This window comes from Macrobrachium nipponense, chromosome 17, assembly GCF_015104395.2.
Source record: "Macrobrachium nipponense isolate FS-2020 chromosome 17, ASM1510439v2, whole genome shotgun sequence".
Classification (NCBI taxonomy): Eukaryota; Metazoa; Arthropoda; class Malacostraca; order Decapoda; family Palaemonidae; genus Macrobrachium; species Macrobrachium nipponense.
The window spans coordinates 70,396,470-70,418,032 of NC_087210.1; the positions used below are offsets into that span (position 1 = coordinate 70,396,470).

Genomic DNA, 21,563 nt, shown 5'->3' on the forward strand with positions numbered 1-21,563 from the left:
ATAGAGATAGATGTCCTGAAAATATTAAAGAAACTTTGCAAATAACTGAAGGGTATTGCTTTTAATCTGATGAGAATCCATATAGTACAGAAGTGGATTCGTATGAAAATTTTTGAATGTTTCAGGATCAGAGTATCAACCCATTAGGTTTTGTTGACATGTAAAACCTCTGAAGAAAACCGTAAAGTTTGATTGTTGTTATGTAAAGTACGTATACCTAGAATTTCTTGATTAATTTCAAAAGGACTGGACCAAGAGCAGTTCATGGTAATATGCTGGTAATTTAGATATAGTTTTGAATTTGGTTGGGAGAGTTTTTACTCTGTTTTTGAGGATATGTTCTGATAAATATCCCCAAGTTTTGTGCTTTTAAAATGTTTTAAAAATATTAACTGGTGTGATCATAATCTCCTCAAAAGCTTTCATAAAGTTGTTTTCTGCCCTCTGTCTTTATTAAAGATTTCATCATGTGCATATAGTCCAAGGTTTGAACTTGTATATGATGAATGAAGGAAATCTTTGGCCATCTTAGATAAGCCTTTTCATTTCCTCTGGATATATTTTGTATTTTCTTACTCTTTTACTTGCTGTTACCCTTTACTGTAACTTTTTTGGCCTGTCAATAATGAGGTAGATTTCTTTAAGTCAGTTGGAATGTGTGCGATTCATTCATGATTATGAGTACAGTATTTGCTCTTTGCAGTGTATAGACTATTTATTTTTTGCTCTGTTGAAATATTCATCATATTCTACAGTAACTGTACTTTACCAAAGAAATCTTACAGAACATTTTGGAGTTAGTATGTATTGTACACAGACACCTGTCATGAATTAACTTGTGTTCAGGATGGGTGAATAGAATTTCACCTGTGATGTTTTGTTTTTTGTGTTGTGAAAAGTGTCCTTACTAATGCTTCTATTCGTGACTTATGAATAGATAACCTTCTTTGTCAATGTATATAACCTAAGAAATAATTTGCTCAGTGTATATGAAAAGGTATTGTACTTTAATGTTAATATATTAGACATCTTTGTGCCCTTACCGTATATGTGTAGAACTTTGTAGTGTCCTTACCAGAAAATGCTAGAATAAATTCTTTGTATTTTCTACTATACATATGTGCAGGTACAGGTTCTACTATAATACAGAAAGTCTCTGGTTTAGAGCTGTTCCTTTATATATAGATTTTTTTCTCTTGGAGTTACATTTTAAATACATCAAAAAGTTAAGAATAAATTTAGCACTGTCATGGTCAACCTTCCCACAAAGAAAGAGGTGAAAGCCATAAACCGCACCCCAAGCTCATAGGTCCACAAGGAAGAATGCAGCAGTTTGCTTTTTTACAGTTGTTATCACCTTGTTTTACACTACATATTACCTGGACATAATCCGGAAATTCAACTTGACCATGTTTGTGGACATCAACTTCTTTCAAAATGTCGTGTAGTTGGTCAAGACTTACTCTCTCTCCATTAGTCTATGTTATTTATAAAAGTACTATTAGAAAAAAAATACCCCGGGGAAAATAAATTGCATAAGAATTTCCATTGTTGTGCATGAAAAATTTAAATGTGATTAATGATAGTGTTGACTTGATCTACCAAGTATGTGCATTATAATAAGGCTTGTAAACTACACAGCCCAGTATTGATGTTGTAATTTAATGAATGTGACTGCTTGCTGTGTTGTGTTGTATGGCTTCTTTCAGAATTAATTATACAGCATTGTTGGTCCCAGTACTTTGTAGTATATGGGAAATACATAGTAGTACAGTAGTATGTAGATTCAAAGTACAACCAGAATTTATGTAATTGTGTAATCTGTTTCTTACATTCAGTATGGTTTCAGACAGTGTATTACCCATTAAAGTATGTACCATGTACTACTATATCATATTTTATAAATATGGTCAAGCAAAGCTGAATTCTAAATTATTAGAAAATTGAATTGAATGAGAATAAATTACGAGAAAACTAAGGTACACTTATATTCAGAATTATGTGATGATTGATTATTGCAAAGCTAAAGTATATTTTGGTTGAATTTGATAGTTTCAAAATGAGAATGAAATACATATAAGAAAATTATTAATACTGATGCTTATGCTATTGAGCTCGCTTCTGAGAGCATCAGTTTATGCTGCCAATACAGTTCTATTACTTTGGAAGAAAACTGAATGTATTCATTATTATTGTTCTTACATTATAGACAGAAAAGTTGTAAATGTGGGATTTGTACCTTCAGGGATGCCCTGAGATCATTCAGAGATATGTAACCCTTCTTGTCAGTGTCCAGTGAGTTGAACCGTTTGACATACTCGGATATTTCGCTCTTTGTCAAGTTGATTGGAATTTTCTCTCTCGATGCTCGATTCACATTCTGACCCATCTCACGCTGGAGGTACTGAACAGCAGCCGCTAGTTGTCTCTATTAAAAAAAGCGAAAATAATGAATAGATTAATTTGGAAATATAATTTTTACCGACTTGTTACCAGGGAAAGTGTTGTTTGCTCCTATTAAGAAACTAGGTGATTTCATCATTGTGATAAAACTTTCTAAAAGAAGGCTAATAGTTATGGAAAGTTCATGTTTGGCTCCCAACAAGTGATGCAGTATACAAAGCAATTTGGTACTGGTGTTTATGTAGACTGATTTTGTTATGTGTATTGAAGATGTTGGAATTAAAAAAGAATTTACAGCATATTGATGAATATTACTGGATGAAAAAATCACATGTTATTACAAGTGATAGACCTCTGATTTATGATTTTTAGCATTTATTGTATTGCTTATAAGGGGAATTACCATTTGATGGAGATGTAATATAGGCTCGGCATAGCAATTTAATTGAAAGGATTGGTAATGTCAACTATACATTCTCTTCAGTATCTAATATAAATTCTTTATGTGTGCAATAAGTGAAAAAATAATAATGAGAGTTCTTTTCCAAAAAATCAGCCTAAGAAATATAAGAGATGATTTGAAGCAGATTGTGAATTATTCAACAGAATTATGAAACAGCTCACAAGAGGTACAGTAATACAGTAAACAGTACAGAACTGTACATGTATTGTGCAATGAAGAAATCTTGTGTTAATGAATAAAATCAATTATGAAGCAAGTCATTCTTACCTTTTTTTCGGCTTCTGACCACTTCAGTTCTTCAGCCATTATATTAACAATAGTAGGAAGAGCTTCTTCTGCAGCTTGGGCATTCAGGAAGGCAAGCCGAAGTCTTCGAGCAATAATGTCAACTGCAGTAGCTGCATACTCTCGGCATGCATAACGAACTTCAGCATCAATATATGGGAATTCACTGTGCAAACGACGGCCAACTGGAAAAATGCTAGACCCTGTTAATCTTGTGCATCAGTTGAACATGTACACTGTACTATAACAGTGATTTTTAATAGGATGATGATCCGGAAACAATTTTTTTTCTCAATGCATTAATGCCTGTTGTATAGTGTGAAATTGCGCAAGAGTTGTTGAAAGCTGCAATAACTTAATAACTTACTGAAAGACATGACAGAGCTAGTTCTGCACAGTTTTATTATATACTAGTTTAATGAGATCACAGGATCACATTTTAAGTAATAACTTTTAACGTTGTTAATGCTTATAAAGATATATTGAAGAGGCAGGTATCTACTTGAGCAAAATTATGTCAGTAGTGTAGTATTAGTTTATTACAATTAGAAGTACAGTAGCTAGGTATTTTCAGCAGCTACTACTGAAATGTAACTATCAGCCTGTTAGATGGTTTGAATATGCTTGCCACTTATGATAGGGAAAGCATTCAAGGCATCATTTCCTTACCTATTGGCCACCTTTTCCCAGTAAGAGCAGCGAGCTTTGCAACACTAAATGCTCGGTCTCCATAGGTGTGAGCTAAATGTTTTGCCACCTCTGACTCCAGGCCAAAGTCTTGCACCAGCCTGATGAACATTGTTGGAGTCCAGCTGTGTGCTCCTTCAAGGAGAAGGCCGTCTGTCTGAGATTCTTGATGTTTTGGTTCCAAGTTGCAAGCTATAGAATTGAAGTGAAGAAATATTATTTATACAGTTGGCTCTTATCAGTCATTTTTTTTCTTGAGACAAATCAGAAATACAGGGCTGCTGTAATGCTCACATGTATAGTTTTTAAACCCTGCTTGTTTACATAAGTGCACTTTGTTTGTGTGTATTTAAACATTAATGATGTCCACTAACCTCGAATAGCTGCATCGATAGTTTCTAAAGCCATTGAGCGATAAGTCGTCCATTTTCCTCCCGCAATTGTTACTAGACCTGATTCACTGACATGAACTATATGGTTACGAGCTATGCTCTGAGTGTCTGTTTTATTGGGATCCTGAACAAGAGGTCTGATTCCAGACCAAGCAGACAAGACATCGCCCCTTCTCACCTGAAAAATATCTTTGATCAGTAAATTCTGCATTGTACTGGAGTCGCAAAAATTTGAATTTTATATGTTAAGATAAATGATAAGCAAATAAGATACTATGCAAAGAATCTAGATAGTTATAGACTACGTATAGATAAATCCAAAGCTTACTTCAACATCAGGGCTGAGATAATTTTTGACTTCTTGTAGAATGAACTGGATATCATCCTCCGTTGGAGCAGGATTGTGTGTGACACTGCAAGGAGTGTCAGTGGTTCCGGCTATTGTACGCCCTTCCCATGGTAGGAAGAAAATGACCCTGCCATCTGAGGTATTAGGGTCCAGAAGACCCATTTGCTCGGGTGAATAATAGTCTGGCAGGGTGATGTGGACTCCCATACTGGGGGCACATATCTCTTTGGTTGCCTGGTTGTCCATTTTCCTGATTGAATCTGTGAAGGGTCCCGTTGCATTGATGACACATTTGGCTTTCACTTTTATTTCACGCCCAGTTACTTCGTCTTTCACTATAGCACCAGACAATCTCTCAACCCCACTTTCGTCCTTTTCCCTCAGTAAACTCAGTACTCGGGTGTGATTTGCAATTGTACTGCCCAGTCTTGTTGCTGTGAGGGCTATAGAGAGATTCATCCTAGCGTCATTGTGTTGGCCATCGAAGTACACTATAGCACCTACTAGCTTGTCTTTCTTTAGCATTGGGAACAGCTCTAACGCACGCTCTTTACTGATGGCGTAGGAACTTTTGATACACTTACTGCCTGCAACTAAATCATACATCTTAATGCCGAACCAAAAATATGGAAGCTGCCACCATTTGTACACTGGTAACATGATTGGAAGAGGGTATGAGAGGTGGGGGGCAATGTCGAGAAGATTGGCCCTTTCATGGAGAGCTTCCTTCACCATTTTGTATTGTTCCATATCCAGTCCCAAGATGGCCTTTTGTAGATATCTCACTCCTCCGTGAATAAGTTTTGTCGACCTGAAAACATATAGAAAATTAGTAAACCTTTTAAAGCCAGGGAAGTGATGGAGATCTTCACGGTAAAGTCTTGCAACCAGCGAAGAGACAAAATGAGAACTGGAAAAAATAATATAAATAAAAAAAATATCACTTGGCAAATGACAAGAAGGCACTGGATTTGAAGAGATGTTTCGAGGGAATGCCCTCCCGACAAGACTAGTAAAAAATAATTATTTGAAGTTATACATTTTTAAAAGAACGTGTGAACATCAAAGGAAATTTCTGAAAGAGCCTTCTACTACGATGGTATCTGTTTATATTGTTATGAAAAATAATCTGGTGTTTAAATCATTACAAGAATGATGTCTTTCAGATTGGAGGTAAATTGGTCATATTGCAACATACAAACACTATCAGAAGACATCTACTGACATTCAAGCATCCTTCAATACCTAGAGGAAGTTCCGGATGAAAAGTCATCCATTTCCACCAATGCAGTCTTTAATCCCCGGGACACAGAATCCAGGGCGCATCCTGCTCCTGTTGCTCCACCTCCTATGATCAGGACGTCAAAGGTCTCACTTCCAAGACTTTTGAGTTGCTGTTCTCTGTTTGGTAGGGGACGGTTTGGCCTCTGGTTCAGATGCTCAGCTGCAGCTACTCGTGCAAATTGCCGCTGTTGAGATGGATAAAAAAAATCATGTTGAAGAGAACATGTAATTAAACCTATAATATCTGAACATCATGTTGGTCTGCATTTATTAAAACTTTGAGTCCTCATTGCTCTGGTCAACCTTTAGGGTATTTAGTGTAAAGTAATGGGTATCATCCTAAAAAGTCTGTGGTCGCTTTCCATTCACTTGGCGTGCCACCTCGGTGGTTGCGAGTTTGATTCTCGAACGCCACTGAGGGGTGAGAGATGTGTATTTCTTGTGATAGAAGTTCACTCTCGACGTGGTTCGGAAGTCACGTAAAGCCGTCGGTCCCGTTGTTGAATAACCACTGGTTCCATGCAACGTAAAAACACCATACAAACTAACAAACAAAGCTTTCCAGTCACATACTGTGTACTGAATTCATAAGAGAGTAGAACAGAAGGTGAAATCTAATAGAGTGTAGTATTTAATTTTCAGATTTTATTTGAGAAATTGCTTGACATGATAGTAACAAACTAAGTGTCCCTACAAGAGCATAATGAAAGGATGTTTATTGATTACTTTTCAAGGACAGGAGCCCTAAAACTTTGAAATGAATAGTCTTGAAAGTAATTTAGTTGTTGAACTCTTTGCGATTAAAAATGTTTATGATTGATATGTGAATAGCTGAAGGTACATCTCGTTTCAGTGTTAGTTTGGAATATAGGCAAAATAGATCTTTATATGAAGTCTTTCATTACTTAAGAAATATAAGATTTGTTTCTTTATTGAAATGTTCTCTTTTATGTATTATTTAATAGTCAGTGTATTTAGTTCTGCTTCTGCCTCACTGAACTTTGATGATGACTCAGTATAATACTGAAATAGAGCATCAAACAAAAATTCATTGAGCAGCTGAGATAAAATATATGCTAATCTTATCTACTGTATGTGCTTGTCGTACAAGGTTATTGTATTGATAGTTTAGCGATAAGCAAGAATAAGAAAGTCTCCTAGTGTTATATTTAAAAAATGTTGTACGAAACAAGACTTCGCAAAGTTGCAAGTCCTCGATCAGGAATTTTAAGCTGGCTTCTGCCCCGAATGCTCGTAAAAGCTCTCTTAGTTTCAAGAGCTCTACTCTAGTTCCAAAGTCGAGGAGTTTAACTGAGCCGTATAACATATTTTGTTCCAAAAGATAAAGTAGCTCTTGTTTTATAAAATAGACGACATTTCAACCTACGTTAAATCATGGATTTTTCAGAGATGTGAAGTTCTCGCTGACAGTGTCTATGCATTGCTAAGTAATACTTTGCCGTCATCAATTTGTTGTTGCTATTCATGGTAAGAAACTGCTTTTGGTGTCTTTTTAAAGCTGAACCAACGTACTTTTAGGTTGATTTTTGTATAACATGTTTTGGTCAAAGATTACTATGTTTGTAATTGTATGTTTTCAAAAGTCTACAAACAAAACTTGAGAGTTATATGTTTTGACAAGATCAGGAAACACGTACACACATGGAGTTACGTAGGCATTTCCTACTGTCTTCTCGTGGGAAGCAAATTTAAACTTTGTGAACGGGTGCCACTATTAGTTTTTCAGTGGCTGCAGAAGACAAACGGCAATTAATGATAATTATTTGAAAAAAACACGGCAAAATGTTGTCGTATGTCAACTGCTCAGCCCACTACCTCCCAAGCATGTAGGTAGCCTCTCGTGGTCCCACATAAAAGTTCCTTTGCTGCCACATTGTGTTGCCATTTATTATATATATTGCAGTGTGTCTCAGTGGCGTGATAGGTATGGTGTTGGCGTGCCACCTCGGTGGCTGGGAGTTCGATTCTCTGGCATTCAACTGAGGTGTGAGAGATGTATATTTCTGGTGATAGAAGTTCAATCTCGACGTGGTTCGGAAGTCACGTAAAGCCGTTGGTTCCGTTGCTTAGTAACCATTGGCTCTATGCAACGTAAAAACACCATACAAACAAACAAACAATATTATATATTACAATTGATTTCAATTACAGTTTAAATTACAAATGATTTCAATTACAGTTTAAATTACAAATGATTTCAATTGCAGCTTAAATTACAAATGATTTCAATTGCAGCTTAAATTACAAATGATTTCAAGTACAGTTTAAATTACTATTGATTTCATTTTAATGAATTACGATTGATTTCATTATAACCCTCCGTCATGTCTGAGAAATATCTGAGATTAGATTGCAAATGATGCGTCAACTTGTCATCAGAATCTCTTTATTGGTATCATGCTTGTATGCTAAGATTTATTTTTTCCAGTATAGTAAATAAAACAATTTTCCTTTACATTGCTATATTTTGAATAAGTTAATGGCGAGTATCCATTCCAGTAATTCGTTTTTGCCATATATTCTTCACGTGGTATGCATTGAAATATATATTACCAGCAAGTAGTGTTTGCCATTTGATGGTAGTGCAAGCAGGTTTTACTGCCACCAAAGTGTATATGTTTTAAGATTTTTATTTTTGTGGTGCCAATTTCCAATAAGAAATAAGGACACTACTACAACACTTTTTAGCAAGTTAAAAGGGTGTCTTGTCCCCCCCACCAACCCTTCTCCCTTGCCTGGTAGGACGCTGTCTAGGTTAGTTAAAGATGCGTTCCTGTATCTGCCATTGCCTCATTATCCTGCTTATGTTTTTCCTTGATTTGAAGTTTTATGCATGAACTCGATATTTTTTCAGACGTTGCCTTTGTGTTTCGAGCATACTTAACCATTTGGAAAGAAATGTCGTTAATAGGAGAAAAAGGGAGAATGGGGTAAGTATTGTAACAGTTCATTTGTTGAAACCCTGTTCGACTTTTAAGAGATGTTACTGATTATTGCACAAAGAGATTATTCCTCTGGCATGAACGTCACACAGACAGGTTGAATACAAGTCAGCGACTTATAGGTAGTCTTAACCAGTGCTTCATGCTATTATCCAGCATTTGTCGAAGGTTCGTTTCCCACTTACGGTCTTCGATTTGTTTTCAACTTGTTTGTGATATGTATGCGATCATTTTCCGACTTGTGTTTATGAGATGTTTTACTGAAGCTTGGACTTACTTTAGTTTAGTAGTAGTAGTAATAGTAGTAATAATTGCATTATTCATTTTGGGTACTCCGGTGTTGTTGAGACTTACCTTTGTGTGCTGGTCGTCCTCCATAAAATAAGAGGCTGTCAGGACGCCCACGCCCACCGCGCCCACGCCTATGCCCACTATCCGGGCCAGGCTCTTGGTGCGGGAACCCGCCATCACCCACGCTAGAAAAAAGTGAGGATTATTATTATTCATATAATAAGAACTGGATAACTAGTTCACTGAAAAAAGTATTATTGCTGCACTGATTGCTTACAAACATTTTTCCCCCAAAATTATGAAATCAACGTTTTACTTTTATTAAAAAGGAAATTGTATCATCCTCTGTAAAGGAAACATTTTTCCCTACACCGGATGACAAGTTTTTCCTTTCTAGAATACTTAAATAATTTGTTCAGCATCTTATTGACGTATAGGTGTTGACGTTTTTTTTTTTTTTTTTTACCTGCAGAGGTGTAGTTCGTTTTAATATTTTTCTATGAATTGAGTTGTTGACTTAAAAAAAAAAAACTTACCACGAGATATCCCTGGATATTTGGATATCAACAACTGGTAGTTTTCTTAATTACGTACTAGACATTTCTTTACAGCAGCCAAATCGTTCTGCTCAAAAGATTATCGACATATCAAGGAGTAGGTTATATCTATAAAACAAAGTATTATATAAAGTTTTATTTTCCGTAAGATTTGTAAGAAATAGATTGTCTCCATGTTATTTGTATACATTTTATTTTAATAAAGTTTTTTTCGTCGATATTTTCAGCGTCTGTTCAAGAATACACTTCTTTGATACCTACACCTAAATGTTAGTTTAGCCTTTGATTCGCGTTCTAAATGAATATCCCCGTGGGGGGTTAGTGCCGTCAGTGCACCTCATTTTGTGCACTGTAGGCATTACTTAAGATCTTTGCAGCGTCCCTTCGGCCCCTAGCAGCAACTACTTTCATTCCTTTTACTGCACATCCGTTCATATTCTCTTTCTTCCATCTTACTATCCACCCTCTTCTAACAATTGTTTCATAGTGCAACTGCGAGGTTTTCCTCCTGTTGTTACACCTTTCAAACCTTTTACTGTCAATTTCCGTTTCAGCGTTGAATTGCCTTAGTTGCCCCAATGCTTGGCAGTATGCCAAAAGTCTATATATAAATCAAATAAAAAAATCTTAATGAATATAATTTCCTACCTATGGTAATGGATTCATAATATATGACATTTGAAGATCACCAGATACAAAGGGGCAAATGTTAAAAATAGCAACGGTGGGAAATAAACTTTTTTTTTGGAAGCGTCGTAATTAAGGGCCCCGAGAATCTCTTAAGGATTCTTCGGGGATTTACCCAAACAGTATACCTTTATTAGGAACGTCGCACAGTGGTCCAGAATTGCCAAATCGTGGACAAAACTCTAAGGTGAAAACGATCCTAACTTGAAACCCAGTGTCTTGAACATCTATTCAAATTAATAAAATGCAGAATTAAACAAAGAAAAAGTTTATTCTAACGTTACATAAAGCTTTTGTATGTACTATTGGACCTTCTTAAATCACGAAAATGATAACACTAGTCATAAGAAAGGGATTTTTATAGTACTATAAAAAAATATTAAAACTATATATAGTATACAATAACAATTCATGAAAAAAAAAAGAAATACAAGAGCACGATATTTCATGAAAAAAATTAAGAAATACGAGAGCACGATATCATTTTGACTATGACAGGAATTAACAAGTATAATTAAAAGAAATAAAAACTAGTGCTTTAGTGTCCCATACTACTTTCACAATCACAGTCAAAATCACAATCACTATCATCAGTCATGTTACCAACCATTATTGTCAGTGTCACTGGCAATATCATTATCACTGTCACTTTGCCGACCACCATTTCCAGACTGTTCGGTAGTGGGATTACTCATGAAAAGAGGTGATGCTTCAAGAAGGGAAAGGACTTCGGGTGATAAACGAGTCCTTTTCTTATGTTGTAATCCTCGTGGTCGCAGCTGGTCGCAAGAAATTTTTGCTGATTATGAAAGTTTATGTACTAAATATTGCCCATATGGCAAATACATTGGTGGATACGGTGGGAATACCTTTCAAAATCTGCAACAACTTTACCTATTAATTTCTATGTGCTTTGTCAGTTTCAGAATATATTGTCGCCATGTATGTATTGTAGCTATGTCATTAAAGGTATTCCTACTAACTTGAGGTAAAATTTCTTCACATATTAAAAAATATGAAGCTCATAAATATATACCTCAATATTTTTCCATCAGTTTATGACCCACTTAAACTTGCAACTTCGTCCTCTCTTGTTGCATTAACATCACTTGAATATAAAATACCGAAAAACATAATTAATCCATCAATCAGTGGAAATTGATTTTTGGCCACGAATTCGTGATCCTGGACCACTGTGCGTCGTTCCCAGCCACTGACTGTTATTAAAATGTCAAGCTGCTGTTGCATTTATTGGTGTTTTTATTGCCATTGTATTTATTTTATTAAGGTTATCAATCTATCAAAATGTTTGATTTAGGTTGTCAATCCATCAAAATATTGCCTTGAGCATATTTTCTTGGTATTTCGCTGTACTGCATTTTCTTACAAGAATACAGTTCAATCACAATAACAGCGCCTCAGTGGCGTGGTTGATATGGTCGTTGCCTGTCACCTCGGTGGCCGCGAGTTTGATTCTCGGGCATTCCATTGAGGGGTCAGAAATGTGTATTTCTGGTGATAGAAGTTCACTCTCGACGTGGTTCGGAAGTCACGTAAAGCCGTTGGTCCCGTTGCTGAATAACCACTGGTTCCTTGCAACGTCAAAACACCATACAAACGAACAATTCAATCACAATAACTGAATCTTTTTAAGTTATAAAGAACAGTAACAGTTAAGAAACGTAGCTTCTGACTTACAAATAAAAACCACCGAAGTTCACTCAGTCACGTAGCTGGCCTTTACGTGTTTCATTGTTTCCTTTGCCTTGTGACAGAAACATTCGTCGAAACGTTTTTATAGATTTATTTATTTCAAAATGTATTCAGACACGTTGCTGACCGTACGTGTTCGCTTATTTTATTATTCATGTGACGGAATCAATCGTAAACGCTTCTATAAATTGATTTATTCCAAAATTTATTCAGACTTGTAACTAACCACACGTGTTCACTTATTTCATTTGTCATGTGAAGGAAACATTTGGCCAAACGTTTTTATAGATTTATTTATCCCAAAATTTATTCAAGACACGTAACTAACCTTACGTGTTCGCTTATTGTCATATATGACGAAAGCATTTTCTAAAGATATTTGGATTAAGTGCCAACGTTGGGGATTTTCATTCTCATTTCTCATAACGTTTTCATTTGGTGGAAGAACGTTCGAATTGTTATTCAGTCATTTAGAGCTTAGGTCTTTATTAATGCTACAAACGCAAGAAATGCCGTTATGCATTGTGTACAGACGCAGGTGGCATGATCTGTAATATACCTCTGCCTAATCAGTATTTGGTACACGTTCTCCATGGCGGTATGCTATACAAACCACACCAGTTAGTGAAAGTATAAAACTGATTCCGGTGAACTGTTCCCAAGACTTCCTTTCATTTTAAGGTGGCTTGGATTTTTTGTCGAGGAAAAACTCTTTGATCACAATGATGCCTTTAGGAATAAAGAAGAAGAAAAAGAAGAAGAAGAAGAAAAAGAAGAAACCCTGAGCAAAAAGTGGAGTCTAACCGCAAAGGATGTCGTTTACCCGTCCGCTTATATTAAAAGGAGGGGTTGTTGGGGGGGGGGTGGGGGGGGGGGAGAAATGAAGGCATCGGTTAATCAATGAAGAGGGCTCCTTGCGCTAGCGGTAGGTGGAACGAAATCCAGGCACCGGTTAGAGACTGCTATTTAAATACCTTTGAATGCTTACCTAAAGAGTTCAATGAGGATTTTGATATTATCATTTGAAGATAAAGAAGCTGTTTAGATGGGTTCGTATTGCATGGTGACAAAGAGTTGGTACTTGTAAATTGATCTAGGATTGGTGTTATAGAAGATGCTTTTGAGTATAATTATACACACACACACACACACACACACACATACACACACACACACACACACATATATATATATATATATATATATATATTCATTAGTATTTTTTCCGACGTTTTCCTGCATTGATGTGAATAGTTGCACAGATATTGACTTGTAGCTCCGTGCAGTTTTATGGATTGCAGTTGTAGTGTTGCCGATTATTTCCGTAAAATATAGAATTTGAAGTTGTTGTCTAGAAAATTTTCAATATTCCTTTTCAAATACTTGCTTTTTCATTTTTGGAATAATTTGACCACTACTTTTTAAAAGAAGTTGGCCATGGGAGAGAGAGAACGAGAGAGCTCGACTATGAAGGTTTCTGAAGCATCTGTTGAGCCCTTTGTAGGCCCGTCAATACATGTTGCAACATTGTAACGAGATTCACACCAGCCTCTACCGAGTTATGTCGAAATTACTGAATGAAGAAAAATAATGTCAAGGCCTGCTACATGTATATACGGACGGTACACGTGGAGGTACACCCAAGAAACTCCTTGCTATCCATTGAAGGAACGACTCTTGCGTCACTTCTACGGCTCGCTGTAGCTGTTTCAAGGTCATGGACCAGACCGAGGAATTAGAAAGCGAAAACGCCGTAGCAATGCCGGAGGACGGACTCTCTCTCTCTCTCTCTCTCTCTCTCTCTCTCTCTCTCTCTCATTTTTATTTTGTATTGCCTCTCTATAATCAGTTATGACTTCAATGCCTGTGATGCTATTTTAGAAGTACCATAACTTGAAAGTTGAAGGGTCATATCGCATGGAACTGACAGAGATGATAAGATAAATAAGAAATCACGGATCACGTTATCAGAGGTTGCACCTATTCAGAGATTTCACTGCTAGTAAATGAAATAAAACGAAAGATTTCCTGAGAGACATTCATTGATTATAACTGGTTCAAAGATGTTTATGTCGAAACCTACATTTTATTTTTCATACCAAACATCTATTTCATTGTTTAAGTTATTCAGTAAAAATGTATATATAGAAAGTTGCAATAAGTTTGTTAGTTTTTTACATATAAATTAACATTCACTTCTACTGGGCGAAAGGCGTTTGCACATAAATTGAATTTAATTATGTTTACGTCAAAGTGTTTGCATGTAAACTTGTGTTTACTTTTAGCCTATTTGTCCGACAGCCTTTGCATATGAACTTAAATTTATTCCATTTAATGCGTTTCAGCATTAACATGTCTTCATCTTTACCTAAAGGCATTTGCAATAAACTAGCATGTAATTCTATTCAACCAAAGGCGCTGTATATGAACTTGCAATTAATTCGGTTCAACCTATGGCTTTTTGCTTACAAACTTGCATGTGGTTTTGCTCGACTAAGGGAGTTTGCTCATAAATTTGCTTGCTTATAATCTTGCATTTAATTCTATGTGATCAAGGTCATTCGCTCGTAAATTTGCTTGCTTATAAACTTGCATTTAATTTATGTGATCAAGGGAGTTTGCTCATAAATTTGCTTGGTTAGAAACTTGCATTTAAGTCTGCGATCACGGCCGTTTGCTTGTAAACTTGCATCTAATTCTATTCAGCGAAAGGTCTCTCCATATAAACTTAGCTTTAAATATATTCATTTAATTCTTTTCAGCCAAGGGCATCTCCATATGAATTTGCATTTGATTCTATTGAAGAAAAGGCGTCTACATATAACACTGCCATTTAATTCTATCGTTAGAGAGTTCCTTGCATATACTCAACCCCTGTTTACTCTACTGCCATTGAATATAAAGAAACATCTAATTCCATTTACTCACCGACGCTACGGTCCCGTAGTTGCTTCCAGGTGGTCGGCTTCGCCATTTTTTTTTTTCTAATCGGATTTTTTTTATTTCGTTTCGGAAAGATGCTGCTGTGTAATACCTTGCTCTTTGCTCTTGTTGCTTTTGTTACATATCCACTTCAAAGGTCACTGACTTTGGGGAGTCATTTAGCTCCTTTTTATCGAGAAAAGAAGTTTGGAAAAGGTAGATAATATATATATATATATATATATATATATATATATATATATATATATATATATATATATATATATATATTACATACTTTTACTGTAATGTAACAGTACACTATGAAGAAGAAAAGGCCCATTAAAAACACTATATATATATATATATATATATATATATATATATATATATATATATATATATATATATATATATAATGTTACATAAATGTATAAAATGTATGTATGTTTGGTTTCACTTCCTAAACATCAAAATGTTTGAAACAGTTCCATTAAGCTGTATACGTATGTGTGTGCATGTGTGTGTTTGTGCACTGCATATAAATTAGATTGTCACATCACTCCGCTTAGGAATTTAACTATTCCTCGAACGTATCAATGGCAAATCATCTAAAGAATATTTCGTCTCATGAAAACAATAACAATTTTCATTCAAACAGAAGTGTCAGTCCGATGTGCTATGTGCACAGCTCACTTGATCATCACTCTCTCTCCTCGACAAACCAGTGTGTACTAATCGCTGTTTCCAAATACGACCGCTAGCTTGCTAGGCGGTAGAGAGAGAGAGAGAGAGAGAGAGAGAGAGAGTTTTCGTCATTTACCGGGACGCGTACGGCGAGGGTAATTGATATGTTTGGGGTCTGCGGAAGGGTGGGATGGTGGTACCATTATGATTTTTAATATTTTTGTTGTTTTATGACGTGCCGATGTATGAAGGTTTCGTTTTTCTCATAGCTGGCTTATATAACATCGAGAGCATTCTCTGTTTTTTTTTTATTTCTTATTTATTTATTTTTCTTTAGGTGTTTAGGGATTTGACTTAGCGTAACTTAACTTTTGCAAACTTTTGTAAATTATTCGTATAACATGATGTGATAATGGTAGACTGAAATTGGTGTCACCTAATGGACCATGTGTATGCAGAACTTGTGTGCTGAGTGTTTTTTATCCCGATCATCTTTTCTACGACTTGATATGTAACTTGTAGGACAAGATGTAATTATATACTTAAAACACTCTAATTTAATGGTTTTAGGATAGTTTCAGTGGAGTGGCCTCATATTTTTGAAGTCAGGTTTATATTGAGATCTCTTAACGCCACAGAATTTATTGCATAATTTTACAAAATATGTTTAGATTCTTGGAGTTGAACAGATGTGTTGTGACCAACTTATTATTATATTCAACTTGCGTTAAAACATCAGGGAAAGCATAAATATAGGTATATATTGTAGCTGCTCCACTTAATGAAATAGTTAACTCAAAGTAATGTCTCGATAAAATCCTTATTTGCGGATTCTGGTCATATTATTAGGGGCAAGTTTGTTATTTAACAATCATATATCTTACAATTTTAGTAAAGAATTGCGAAAACTTCTATATGAGTATGAATTCAAGATTCCAAGTTTGAAAAGTATCTCGGTTTTCGCTTGTTTAATGTCATGTTTTTAGAAGGGTTGAGGAAGCGTCTTGTGCCATTTCCTAAAATTCCATCTCTTTCTTATCTGGGTTATCTGGTGGTACTGTTTGCTACGTCACCGTCAGTCCTCGCATGACCCTGCATCAAGTGTGAATCATGAGTGAAGAGCGGGTCTCTCTCTCTCTCTCTCTCTCTCTCTCTCTCTCTCTCTCTCTCTCTCACACGAAATGATATGAAAGGCTCATTTGAACTGAAAAAGACATATAGTGACATTGAATTGCTTATTGCTATGTAATTGGTCTTATTTGCAGGTAATTATTTTAGAAATTAATTTGTTTTTTTTTTCGTCTGTCGTTATCGACCATAGCTGCTGTAAAGCCTCCTTATAGTATGTGATCAGTCAGTTGAGCATATCACTCTAGTACTATGGTAGATTCACATCAACCATGCAATTGATGTCTAGGCCCGTCCCTTACGACGCTCCTGATTGGCTGTTGATAAGCAAGCTACAGGGCTGGAAACTCTCAGTCTCTTGTGAGTTCACATAGGCAGGATGTGTGTTCCTCCTCTCCTGAGGGATACGTCTTTCAAACGTATACCTCAAGAGAGGTGGAACACACATCCTGCCCATGTGAACTCTCGAGAGAGACTGAGAGTTTCCAGCCCTGTAATTGGCTTATCAACAGCCAATCAGGAGCGTCGTAAGGGACTGGCCTAGACATCAAATGCACGGTTGATGTGGATCTACTATAGGTTTATTGCCGGAACTTGTGTAGGGTATGCGGTTTCGGTATCGTGGGAAGGTTTGGGTAGTGAATTTCTTACAAGTGCAATATGATAATTGTATTATTATTATTATTATTATTATTATTATTATTATTATTATTATTATATTATTATTATTATTATTATTATTGTAAGCACTAGGCGTTGGTAGCTTTTTTTGTAGCGCCATTTAAATGTGCGAATTATCGTGCTCCTTTAGTATTTGTAATGTGCGTGGACTTTGAAAATGCGGCAACACTTGAAATAATCAATTTGGTCATGACTGTAGTCGAACCGTTCAACACATTCAACATTGCAGCTCCTTGAATAGTTAGTTACTCTAGAATGAACTACGTCCAACGATTAACAGCTTCTACTAAGCAGGGTTTGTTTTATGTCTTTGTACACCCCTGTGTGTGTGTGTGTGTTGTGTGTGTGTGTGTGTGTGTGTGTGTGTGTGTGCCCGCCCCTCAATCAGACAATCCAGAAGAAATCTTTGAAATCTCCCGTAACCTTAACCCGACCACTTTTCCATTCTACCAGGACCCTGCATTCTACGTAGGCGGAAATAAGGGGTGAAACTCTGTATCACTTTTGCGAAAAGGTAGGAACTGGATGAGGGACTCTTAAAGGTAACCCAGGATTCAACACCGCCCCTTGTGCACCTGGCCGTGTGGCTTATCTCAAGTGCATTCATCCATTCACGATGCGACCTGAAGTCTGGGCGTAGGTAAATGTAGGGGCGGTTTTTTCTTCAATAGCTTTTAGTAGATGTTGTACGTGTGGTTTTATTTTGTTTAGATTCGACGCTAGTGTAATACCAGGTTGCAATAAGAATTAGGAATATTTGATACCCAGCTAATTTTTTGGTAGCGTAATGGCCAAAGCCTTTAATAATCTTACTTATTGATGAAAACCTTTGTAAGAAACTAAAGTTTCTTAGGTGTTTTTCGTTTTTATTATATCTTGACCTTATGTGTATCTATCCATCTATCTATCTGTATAGACACTTTTGTATATATGTATGTATATGTACACATGCATGCATACATACAATAGTTTTAATATGGCTCGCAGTTTTAAGTAAACTTAAAAACTCGTTTCTCAAAATTTAAAGCAAAACTTGATACTCGTTTCCCTCGAACCAACAGACGATTTCTCACGAAAGTTCGACGGTGTGATGATGGTGCCCTCGGAGAATGGAGAGGGAAGGAAGGAAGGAAGGGACTTCTTGTGAGAAGTGTCCTCCGCTCTGGTTGTGCCTTCAGGCAACGTTACAATCACCACCAACCCACGTATCTTCTGCTGCTGCGTTCTCCGAATATCCTGTTGCCTCTTCTTAGGAGAGGATTTGTAATCTCCCTGTAGTGCTGTCAGTGGACCTCATGCGGTGCACTGTAGGGATGATTTAAGGTTTTTTGTAGCGTGTCTTCGGCCCCTAGCTGCAACCCCTTTCGTTCCTTTGCTGTACCTCCTTTCATATCATCTTTCTCCATCTTAGTTTCTACCCTCTCCTGCGAGGTTTTCCTCCTGTCACACCTTTCAAACCTTTTACTGTCAATTTCCATTTCAGCGTTGAATGACCTCATAGGTTCCAGTGTTTGGCCTTTGGCTTAAATTCTATATTCAACTTAACTCAACTCAACGATTTTGTAACCTGGATATCACTTCTATGATGGATGGCTGTTGGGAAGGGAGAATCATCCATTTGTTCGTTTGTTGGCTGTTTCTGCGTGGAGTATTATCATTTAGAGTCAATTTGAATACAGGCTACACAGATTGCAAGCTGTTTGTTTCATACTGAGACACACGACAGCCTTCGGATGAAAGTTAACCATGAACTTTCCAGCTTTGTTGAGAAACATTTAATAGCCTTCTACTTCCGTTGCGCAATGGCTTCGGAGCTTCCCCTAGACGCAGGCCATATTTTCAGTCTGTCAGAGAGACAGGTGTTCTTCTCTCTCTGTTCAAGATGCTGGCGGGGGTTGTCATCCTGAGAGGTTTATATTTAACACGGCAGGAACTGATAAGATTGGAACCACTTAAACTCAAGATTTCTGTTTGTTCTTGAATGATATTTCTCGGAAATTAAATACGATCCAATTCTATTTTAAGGGCCTCGATGGTGTGATCGGTATGGTCTTGGCCTGCCACCTCGGTGGCCGCGAGTTCGATTCTCGGGCATTCCACTGAGGGGTTAGAGATGTGTATTTCTGGTGATAGAAGTTCACTCGCGATGTGGTTCGGAAGTCACGTAAAACCGTTGGTTCCGTCTCTGAATAACCATCATACGAACAAACAATTCTATTTTATGCCCTGATGGTTTTATGGATACTAGAGTCAGTCGCTGATTAACATGCCTTATTAGATTACATACGCGTGAGAATAATGAAAATAGTGCTTATGATGATTTTAAGCCAATATAAAACTGAGTGACAACGCAGATTATATGTTATATGACTTGAACTTTAATGAACAGCACCCGTAAGAAAGAAATTTAAGGTATAATCACCATGAGACGAAGAAGCCGTTTCTTCAATTATATAAGTCCTTCAGCTTAGATTTTGTAGACATGAAACTTCCCACAAGATATGCCAAAAAAGAAGTAAACTTAAGAAGAACGTTGAAAAGGGCTTGGTAAACTATTCATATATAATTAGTAATCCTGACAAGTACGTATACCAAATAGACCACGCAGGTTAGCTATTCGTACCCAGTTGGTTTACTGCCTCGGCGGCTACATAACGTACAATTTTCGTAGTAGCAACGAAAACCTTAAATTAGCTGGAAGGTAATACTTTCCAGGGGATAAAGAGAGAACAAATATTCAGATACAAGAAAATATAACAATAAACAAGTAAATGCGCCGAACAATCGAGTTTTCTGTACAGCGTATAATCAAGGCCACTGAAAATAGGTCTTTCTTTCGGTGGTCTCGGTATAATGTTGTATGAGCAGCGGTTCATGAATCTTTTTGCCACGGCCTGGTGGTGGCTTACCCTATAGCATTGCCAGGAGCACGATCATGCCTAACTTTGACCTTGAATAAGAATAAAAGCTACTGCAGCTAGAGGGCTGCAATTTAGTATGTTTGATGGTTGGAGGGTGGATGATCAACATACCGATTTGCTGCCCTCTAGCCTCAGTAGTTTATAAGATCTGAGGGCGGACAGAAAATGTGCGGACGGACAGACATAGCCATCTCAATAGTTTACTTTTTCAGAAAACTACAGCTAGGGTAAACTAGGAAAGAGGAAAAAAGCCGAAAACGAAAACAAAAAAAGGGGACGTAGATAATTGAAACACATAAAGGGAACATCGCAACGGTACGTGACCGGTGACTCAGACAAGTAAGGGGATAGAAATGAAACCAGTTCGCGGAAGACGGCTGAGTGAAAAGAGAGAGAGAGAGAAGGAAGGAGGCGATGACCTGAGGCTGAACGAGAATTCCTTAAGTCATTCGATGCCAATTTCCTCTTGGGAATTACGGAGACTGATAAACGAAGGGAATTCGATTCTCGATCGGATCAAAGCCTTTTGGGACCGTGGGGAAATTGATTGAGGTATGAACATTCAAGATGTCTTCATTATGACGCTTCGAAATCTAAGTCTGTTCAACTGCCTGTTGTTGTCTTCGAAGTGAGCTGTTTTTTTTTATTTTTCATTCGATTGTCAAAGAGTCTATTTTCCATTAGGCATACAATGCTTGAGTATTCATTCTTCGCCTGAAAGCAATTTGCCAGTGAATATTTTTGTCTGGAGGCAACAATGAGGCGAATTTCTGGCAGTGACATGCGAAAATTAACGAGGAAATGGGAGGCTATTTTCGAACGGAGATGAGAAAGGCTGGATATTCCGTGGACCCTGAGTTGCTATGTACAACCAGCCTCTCTCTCTCTCTCTCTCTCTCTCTCTCTCTCTCTCTCTCTCTCTCTCTCTCTCTCTCTCTCTAATTCAGATTTAGCAGAGAAACCTCTTATAAACTGTTCCATTGTTCGCAGCCCGTTTAGGTCCCAAACTTGCGGGAGTTGGCACAGGGCCTAATTGATATGGCGCTTACAAGAAAGGTCGAGGGAAGAATGCAGCTTAACTGAATATTTTGGATATTCGTTTCAGGAATTGTAATTCTTCCAAGACTCGCAATTTTGGTGATAGCCTATC

The 21,563-nt window shown here is 36.9% G+C and overlaps 1 protein-coding gene across 8 annotated transcripts in view; it reads right to left on the bottom strand.

Moving 5' to 3' along the window:
* LOC135196312 (glycerol-3-phosphate dehydrogenase, mitochondrial-like) overlaps window positions 1–21,563 on the bottom strand; it is an 84,089-nt gene that overhangs the window by 3,906 nt on the left and 58,620 nt on the right. For 3 of the 8 annotated variants that reach the window (XM_064223056.1, XM_064223054.1, XM_064223057.1), the window contains exons 1-9: window positions 15,693–15,751; window positions 15,003–15,182; window positions 9,181–9,302; window positions 5,825–6,048; window positions 4,559–5,390; window positions 4,213–4,408; window positions 3,821–4,030; window positions 3,134–3,336; window positions 2,240–2,428 (exon numbers count right to left, since the gene is read on the bottom strand). In XM_064223056.1, coding sequence (XP_064079126.1) covers window positions 2,240–2,428; window positions 3,134–3,336; window positions 3,821–4,030; window positions 4,213–4,408; window positions 4,559–5,390; window positions 5,825–6,048; window positions 9,181–9,302; window positions 15,003–15,048 — 2,022 coding nt within the window. In that variant the 5' untranslated portion in view covers window positions 15,049–15,182; window positions 15,693–15,751. Of the gene's footprint in view, window positions 1–1,379; window positions 1,479–2,239; window positions 2,429–3,133; window positions 3,337–3,820; window positions 4,031–4,212; window positions 4,409–4,558; window positions 5,391–5,824; window positions 6,049–9,180; window positions 9,303–15,002; window positions 15,183–15,692; window positions 15,752–21,563 lie in introns of those variants that run through there. The other 5 variants (XM_064223052.1, XM_064223053.1, XM_064223051.1 and 2 more) reach the window with 2 other exon arrangements.